Source organism: Bidens hawaiensis, unplaced genomic scaffold (assembly GCF_021521415.1).
Source record: "Bidens hawaiensis isolate Kalapana, Puna unplaced genomic scaffold, B.hawaiensis_p1.1 tig00060976_1, whole genome shotgun sequence".
NCBI classification, from domain to species: Eukaryota; Viridiplantae; Streptophyta; class Magnoliopsida; order Asterales; family Asteraceae; genus Bidens; species Bidens hawaiensis.
This window is the reverse complement of record NW_027500976.1, coordinates 44695-54121: the sequence shown is the minus strand read 5'-3', so window position 1 is coordinate 54121 and position 9427 is coordinate 44695. Positions and strand designations below refer to the sequence as shown.

At 34.6% G+C, this 9427-nt stretch overlaps 1 protein-coding gene across 2 annotated transcripts; it reads left to right on the top strand.

Moving 5' to 3' along the window:
* Positions 1–4327, top strand: LOC143603187 (protein ELC-like). 2 transcript variants are annotated; one of them, XM_077080069.1, is made up of 2 exons: positions 1–1292; positions 3910–4327. In XM_077080069.1, the coding sequence occupies exon 1, from the start codon at positions 11–13 to the stop codon at positions 1256–1258; it is 1248 nt and encodes a 415-aa protein (XP_076936184.1). In that variant the 5' UTR covers positions 1–10; the 3' UTR covers positions 1259–1292; positions 3910–4327. The 2 variants fall into 2 exon arrangements, with proteins under 2 accessions (XP_076936184.1, XP_076936185.1); XM_077080070.1 differs by lacking the exon at positions 3910–4327 and having other exon boundaries at positions 1–658; positions 692–1434.
* The last annotated feature ends 5100 nt before the right edge of the window (positions 4328–9427 follow it).

Genomic DNA, 9427 nt, shown 5'->3' with positions numbered 1-9427 from the left:
ATCGATCCAAATGGTTCACCCACCGCCACCATCCACCACCACGACGACCTCCACCGCCCAAACCCAACAGTTCCTCAGCTCCGTCCTCTCCCAACGCGGCCCATCCTCCTTACCCTACTCCGAAGACGTCAAATGGCTCATCCGCCAACACCTCCTATCCCTCCACCAATCCTACCCATCCCTCCACCCCCAAACCAACACCTTCACCCACAACGACGGCCGCACCCTCAACCTCCTCCAGTCCGACGGCACCGTCCCAATCCTCTTCCAAAACGTCACTTACAACATCCCCGTTGTCATCTGGCTCATGGAGTCTTACCCTCGCCACCCGCCTCTAGTATTCGTTAATCCCACCCGTGATATGGTTATTAAACGCAACCACCCGTTTGTTAACCCCTCGGGGCTGGTTTCCATCCCCTATTTGCAGAATTGGGTCTACCCTAGCTCCAATTTAGTCGATTTATGTCGTAATTTAAGTCATTATTTCGGATTAGATCCGCCTTTATACTCGCAACGTAGACCAAACCCTAACCCTAACCCTAGTTATAGCTCCTCCGTAATTCCACCGAATTCGACAACAGCTGTTCGTCCTGCGATTCCACCTCGAACGTATCCGCCGTCGCCGTACGGTAGCGGACGGATTTCGTCACCGTCTCCGGTTCCTCCATCTCAGGCTCCGTCGCATATGCAGGCGACGGAGGATCCGAGTGAGGTGTACAAGCGGAATGCGATTAATAAGCTGGTGGAGAGTGTGCATAACGATGCGAGTGAGTTGAGGAAGAAGAGGGAGGTGGAGATGGACGGGATGTTTACGGCGCAAGCGGTGTTGCGGCAGCGGGACGAGGTGTTATCTCAAGGTGTGCACGAGATGCAGTACGAGAAGGAAGGGTTGGAGCAGCAGTTGCAGATGGTGTTGATGAATACGGACGTGTTGGAGGCGTGGGTGAGGGAGAATGAAGGGAAGTTGGGTGGGGGTTTGGGTGATGTGAGCGCGGATGAAGCGTTTGAGACGAGTGATTCGTTGTCGAAGCAGATGTTGGAGACTACGTCGGCGGATCTGGCTATTGAGGATGCGGTTTATGCGTTGGATAAAGCTGTGCAAGAAGGGGCGATTCCGTTTGATTTGTATTTGAGGAATGTGAGGTTATTGTCGCGAGAACAGTTTTTTCATCGGGCAACGTCTGCTAAGGTTAGGGCTGTTCAGATGCAGGCGCAGATTACCAACATGGCTGCCAGAGCGCCTCCGTATGCTGTTTGACCGGTCAACCAGTCGCCTTCTTGTTATGTGGTACGTACAAATTAACCCTTTTATGATTATAGCATGTGTTTCTTTGTTAGTTAAGTTTCGTATGATGTTTTAGATGCTAGATACATATAGGTATTGCATAGAAGATTTTTAGAAAACAAAAAAAAAAGTTTTACAACTATGGCTTACAACATGTAGACAGCCAATAAAGTTTTTACCACAACTACAGCCTACAAAATAGTAAATATAAAGGAGTTTCAATGCATCCAGAGACATTTTTCCACTACTGTGTGAGTATAGATGCATCGGTTTTATCTCTACATACCATCATCAGCCAAAGAAACTTGTTCCATTTGATCACCAATTTCATCTTCCTGCAAATCTTTTGGATTTTGTTCATTACCATTCACCACTTATCTTCATATTGACCTGCTAAGCACTTACAATGCAAAATTTAAAAAAACAAGGGTGTGTTTGGGATTGCTTATTTAAGTTCAAAAGGACTTATTAAAAGGAGTTTTGAAAAAGTGTTTGGATTAGCTTATGTTGCGGGGAAAGCCAAATGACCAAAAAGGACTTTCTTTTAGAAGGAGTGTAATGGGGTTTTGAGCGTTTGAGGGGTGTAAATGTGTAATGGGTAATTACCAATAATAAGTTAATAAGTCACCATCCAACAAGTTATCAAAATCAACTTATTTACACTATTTCATAAGTTAAAATAAAACGTCCTTATGAGCTTGCCGAACAACTTTCTAACTTCTTAACTTTTTAGAAAAAGTTAATAGGTTATAAGGAGGTTAAAATAAGCAATCTCAAAACACACTCTAAGTGTTCAGTTGTCTTTATTGGTTAACAAAGATAAACTAATCTAAAGCATTTCTGTAGCATATCTTCGCGATGCAGCATCTTGCTCAGCAAATCTGCAAGCATCTTTTGTTACCTTTTGTTCTTACAAGTTACACCCAAACAAAAGCATTATTTTTCCAAAATCATATACCATAAAACCTGTCTTGTATTTTTAAGTACTAAGGCTTATTAAAAGGCGTGCTCCATCCAACCTGCAGGCTGCAGGTATAATGAATGACATCTGACTATTAAGAAGTTAATTTACTACTAAGGTTACCACAATACCAGATTCATTAGCTATAATTTACTAATGTCCCATTTTACTCTTAATTATTACTCTTTAAGTTCAGTATGTAGTTTTATTAACACACAGCTTAAGAATCTTTACCATTAGGTCTTCCAAATTAATTAGCATCTTAAATATTCTAAGGATAAATCTTGGTATTTTTCTTATAAAAATTCATACCAACTGTAGACATCTTAAACTGTGTGTTAATAAAACTACATATTGGACGTGTAGTATCATACTGTATGAGTATGGCTTTTGAGAAGTTTTCACTTTCTGTATGATAATTGTTCATTATTTTGACCTTTCTATAATGGGGGTTTTTGTAGGTACATTAAAATTGCTATAGTTACTTCAATCCATAACTCAAAAATACTTGGTCTTATGACCTTGTATGCCTCAAACAATAAATCTTAAAGATTATTGGATAAAGAAAGCATACCAAATGAATTAATGATCACAATTGCTTAAGAAATTTTCTGCTACAATTCCCAAAAGTTCACTATTCGTGATTTACCCTACTGAAATAAAATTTATTTGTATTCAAACTTTGATTTCTTCATATTGCGCAATATTTGTAATAGATAATCAGAATCTTAGAGCTGAGTATCTAATCTAACCATCTGAAATCTTAGAGCTATTCAGCCTCTGCATATTAAAAAAAACATCTTATTGTTCCATGGACCGGATGCCAATTGTTCCATCACCACCTGCAAGATGAAACCGCCAATTAGGGATGACATAACTTAGTTGTAATATTGCAAACTTCCATCGATACCCGTATTCAGAGGCTGATAGAATGCTTTCTTGTTTCTCATACTGCGATTTATAAACTTATTTCTGTCATATCCCAATTCTTATAGAAAGTCATAAGTATTCACTTTCATCTAAAAGCCGTCTTTTATATTTATGCTCAGGGAAGCAAGCCCTAACTGTTTTCACTATAAAAGTGAGTTCATTACCTTTCATGCCTCGTTATGGCAACACCTTGGGTATATATAGCACGTGCTATTCTGTAGATACAGGCAACTATCTACATTTAATCATGCGAACCCTAAACAAAATCCAGAATTACGAAACTGGGAAGTAAGGAATAAGTACATGACAAAAATAGAGCATAGGCCATACCATACGATTGATACAGATGTTGATGTAGTTGAAATCGGGGTAAAGGACGTCGATGTTGCAAACGACTGTGGTGGTGCGATGTTGGTTGAGCAAGAAGGCAACGATAGGTTGGTCGAGGAAGAAGCCAGAAGACAACGATAGGAGATCGGCAGTGCAAGTACAGAAGCAGAGACCATAAAAGAGATGGATTGTATAGAATGCGTGGTAGGATTAATACGCCTGTAACAGTTATACTCTAGGCTTTAAAAAAGGGATGACCTTTGCATTAATTTTCTTCTCACAAACAAAATTCATGCTCTAATATTACATCTCTTCATTTATTTGAAATTGTGTTTTAATGCAGCATACATCTTCTAGAAGCCAATGTACTGATGAATTACAATCTTAAACTTTTTTACAGGAGGTTTGCTGATGCTACTGCAAACACATCCCTTGAAGATTGATCCTATTTGGAGGAGACTTGGATTTTTATAATGTTACCTTGGTTGGGAGTGTAAGTACAATACAAGGTTTGGTTTGTGTACTTTGGTTAAGTTGCCTAGCTTATTTATAGATAAATAAATAGTACATTTTGTTGATATCTTATCCTCTTTACATTACATTTGGTATACGTGATGTTTCTGAACTTGTAACCTTGTCATATGATCGACTTATTATTTTTGCTGCCACTGTTGGCTAAAGGGATTTAATTTTGTTTTAAAGTGTCAAAATTGTTGGGTTTTGGAACAGGAATTTACTCATATTTCACATGTCTTTCAAGCCATAATTTTTAAGGCCTTTATTTGAAGTTTTGATGCAGTGTTATAAAACATGTGCATTAATATTGATTACAACACAAGTTTGTAAAGTTGTACATATTATAATTTTAACATGTTTTATAATTTATAACAATTACATCACTGCATCAAATCTCCCAAGCTGGGCTCCTTTTTTGTTGAGTTTTGATGCATCTCAAAACCTATTAAAATGGTATGTTATAATGCCACCATAAATCTGGTTATGATGTTTTTTAAGTGCAATAGGCACAGTTTGATCCACCTCGTCTTCAAAGATTTCAAAACCCCGACTTATTGTATCAACTTCAAAACACCCTGATTTCAATTAAAATGATTCAAACTTCATGTTATACATAAGATATACAGTGAATTAAAAAAATCGATTCTAAATGATTATACGCAATGCTTTCAAGCTTTCAAATGAAGCTAAAATTATTTTAGCTTAAAGTTACTTGTAGCCACCATAAACATCCGCTATATTATAGCAAAAAAGAAAAGAAAAGAGAAAGAAAAAGAAAAAAGGAAGTAAGAACACATAAATTTGATAAATCACGGTAAATCTCATAAAAACAAAGCTATGGTAAATACAGACAGTCTTATCTTTACCCTGTAGAAATAGAGATGTTGCTTTAGATGAGACCTTCGGCTCAATAGTAGTTTTGCATCAAGCCTTGGACATAAGGTACAAAAAAGTTAACCATTGGCCAATTAGGCTATCAATGCCAGCACATGACTCCTAGTTTTTGTACCTGTGTGACCAAGAAAATTTTCAACTAAATCTATTATTTGTACTTCTTTAATGTTATTGGTTTGGTTCAATCTCCTATCATGCACCAATCTCCTAGTATTGCATCAAGCCTTGGACATAAGGTACAAAAAGGTACAAAAAAGTTAACCATTGGCCAATTAGGCTATCAATGCCAGCACATGACTCCTAGTTTTTGTACCTGTGTGACCAAGAAAATTTTCAACTAAATCTATTATTTGTACTTCTTTAATGTTATTGGTTTGGTTCAATCTCCTATCATGCACCAATCTCCTAGTATTTGGTCATGTGTGACCAACAAATTTTCCAACCAATCCAGTCTTTGTAATACTTTTACTTTATTGGTTGGTTTAATCCTCATCATGAAAAGTAATTTTCCAAGTGCTCAAGCAACCATAGTTTTACCTACAATGTACCGAATAGCGGCTAATTAAATATATAGCTTTATATAATACATATTATTAATTTAAGTACAAAACATGAAAAAAATGTGTTCATTCCCGTTCGTTTAAAAGTGCAAATGCTCGCGTTTGTTTATGTTCATTCATATAACACCTAAAAAACATATAATCGAACATAAATGAAGATAACTAAACATTTAAAGGAAAACTTACTTTTACTACTGCAGAATGTAATCTTTGAGCCACAGTTCATCCCATCTTCCTCTGTTACTATTTCCTGCACGAGGAAAAGCAAGGGCATTTTGATCATTCAAATTCACCAGCGATTCACGTGACATTAATGTATTAAACCTACGCTCAAACATACCTGAAATACTTCAAAAGTCCCATATTTACAACATTTCAATCCTAATTCTTCTAAAGGAATTAAAACAACAAATGAAATAGTGATGCTCTCGAGAATAACCCATCAATTCCTTGTTAAATCCTACAAACCTCTTTTCATTGTACAGGATGTTGACCATCCAAAGCTCTCGTGAACCGAAAATACGATTTTTTTATAATGACCTTCCTTTTGTTATAAGCTTAGTTTTTTTAACCATTAACCCATAAATAAGTCTGTAAATGGAACAAAACATTCAGTGAGCAATTCTTTATGTTCGTTTATCTAATAAACAAATAACATGAAAAATACTTTTTTTGTCATTTAGTTGAACGAACAAATATTAACATAAAATGAAATGAAAGATATTGATTTAGAAAATGGCGAATCTCCTTTTCTTGTCCAAAATACTTCAAAGGTTTTTAATCAAATTTACAAAGTTGTAAGTGAACACCCCAAATCCAATATGACCATTTTCAGAAGTCAACTCCATCAGAAGATAAATATGAAGTTTCTAAATGACAAACATAGACAAAGAACTCAAACACAAATTAATTCAATTGGTACCTTTATATCTGCTTCACCATTGCAAGTAACAATTAAGATATATACAATAATAAAAAACATGGTAAATGGTCTCAACTGCTCTTAAACTAAAGATAATGCTTGAATTATCTCTTCGTAACACTTGAACTATAGACACACAAAAACATGATATCTGACCATAACATAAAATGGCTAATTATAAGCATTAAAAAACCTCTTTTAATTGTACAGGATGTTGACCAAAATCCACATATAAAAAACACTCATAATAGCAGCACAAACACGAATTTCACCTAAGCTAATATATATCCAACCGAGAAAATTAGGCTAATAAAGGATATATAACATTACATACCGAAGATGAAGCAGCGTTGACTAACTCAGATTCTGTTCAGAAAACACAAAATCGAAGAAACCATTAAAAAGAGGATAAAAAAGGCCCAAAAAATTGATAGCCGAGCACTCGACTAAATCGACATAAACGGAGGTCGGCAAGACGGGAAGGTGAATACCTGATTGCATGACCAATTCATAGAGAACCTTTACCCTGGCAATGGTCTCCCTGAATCTTAGATCTTTTGAGGCATTAGCATCGGAAGAATGTAATGTGATCACAATCTGTTTCATTCCTTGGGCTAGTAAACATATAGAAACCAGAAATACTAAATAGAGCGGCATTCTTATAGTTTAATAATCATATAATCATTATTAAATACATTAGTTATCTACAACCAAAATGACAATCTAACAATCTCAACTGATTTTACCTTAAATAATTATATCCCCTGACTTTAAATGTACTTAGATCAAGTAGAGACCAGCAATTAGATTTTTCTCATAAGCCATATGCATATTTTCTATTAAATTATAATAAGTTCAAGTGAAAAACTTATATGAAAAGATATAGAATTCAATGATATTTGATTTTGATAGCAATGTCATAGTTCATTAAAATTTTAAAGGTAAAATTCATTAAAGGATATGGAATGAATTTTACCAAGATGCACAAGAAACCTCACACTCCTATAAACTATAAATCATGCCACGAGAGAACATATTATTGGTTTTTTTTAAGTTTTTTTTTTATTATAAATGTGAAGAAAAGAAGTTGAATATAAAAAAAATTAGATAAGATGAAGGAATAATTATAAAGAGGCGACATTCAAGTTCTTTCATTAAGACCGCCAACAGCCAAACTGCCAAAGTATGTATCAGTTTCAGATTATACCAAACGATGCTTAAGAATTGGTTACATTTTATGTTCTGAAAAGTACTATGTGTGCCCCACTACGAAAAAGAAAAAAATAATTCTGGGATTGAAAATTTTCATTACATACTATAACTGTGTAACATGATTCATGTCCTCTGCCAATATATTTACTTCTTATTAGCCTAGATTTATCTAAGTTTTGACGTTTGCAAGCACTTTAAAGAGAGCTGGTTAAATATAAAAGTCAAAGTTGTTGAAAAACCCATTCTTTTAGGGTCTGTTTGGTACGGGGTAATGGAATGAAGGGGGATTGGAATGAAATAGGGAATGGAATAGAAGAGAGAATGAAATGAATTTATACCATTCCATTGTCATGTTTGGTTACCATGTTGATTGAAATGAATCATTTCCATGTGTTTGGTATATGGAAACAATGAAAAATTGAAATATTTTTTTTTAAATGACAAAAATACTCCGTTTCAAAATATTTTTCTACCAATTTACAACATTTCCAATTGTAATTTATAATAAATTTGTATCATGAAAATAGATATACATTTAACTAATAAAATTTTAAATTAATTCAAAGTTCTGAACTAAAATAAATTTAAAACTATTCAAATTAACTTTTGATTTTAGTCAATTCATTGTTTAGATGATAGACAATCACAACTATTGAAATGAATTGTGTAGTTTAATCGCATATTTTTTTGGTTTTTACAAGAAAATATAATGAATTGAAGATAATTGCTAAAATAGAGTAGCCAAAATGAATAAACCAAAAATAGAATAGCATGGAATCAAATTGAAAGAAGGGGGTGTGGGAGGAATGAAATAGAAGGAATGACATTCCTTTTGTAATGGATGATTTCTTTCAATTCTTCAACCAAACATACTAATTTCATTCCCTTTGAATGGGCTATTCCATTCCTTCTCCAATTACCACATACCAAACACTACCTTATTATATAGGTAGATTATATGTGCACACTACAAACAGGGCGTGTTATAAATTTGACAAAGAAACCTAAAATATAGCAGAGCTATTATTTAGACGTCAAGCGAGAATACCTTAACAACATTGCTTCCAATCTCTTTTAAGATCCTGAAATTTTCATAACCTGTAAAATCCCAAACAATACTCCTGAAATTACTTTTAAAGCATGTTTGGGATTGAGTTTGAAAACACCTTATTGGCTTATTAGCTTTTTGAAAAAGCCAATAAGTTAAATGGTGTTTAGCAATCACAAATATTCCTTTTATTTTAACTTTTTGGAAAGATTAAAAATTAGTTGTCTAAAAGCCTCAAATCTTGGCTTTTTGAAAAAGTCAATAAGATAATAAGCAATTTTCAAACTTAATCCACATAGTTAAAATTTTGTCTACTGGCCTTAGGATGAGATCGATGCCATACCGGTACCGAAAATCTCAATCTCAAATATCTCAAATTTTTGGTACACCGACATGTTCGGTCCAATACCGGTTCGGTAATGGTATTTAAGGTAAAATTCGGGAAATACCGATATTGTACCGTACCAGTACCAATATTGAAAACTCAAAACTTTGGTATCGATTCGGTACCGATACGAATTGATACCAATACCGAATTTGCTCATCCTTTCGTGCATAACACCATCTAGCCCCAAATAGAATAGATGTTTTGTACAGCTCACATATGCACTAGGAAAATGAACTTAAATTGGCAAGTTTTGGAGCTTCACTCAACTTCTTATTACAAGTGTAAAACTTAACCATTGATTATGAATATTGACATACATACTCCATTACAATAAAATTGTGTTCATGCCAAATTAACAGAACAAGTATGATCGGTATATTA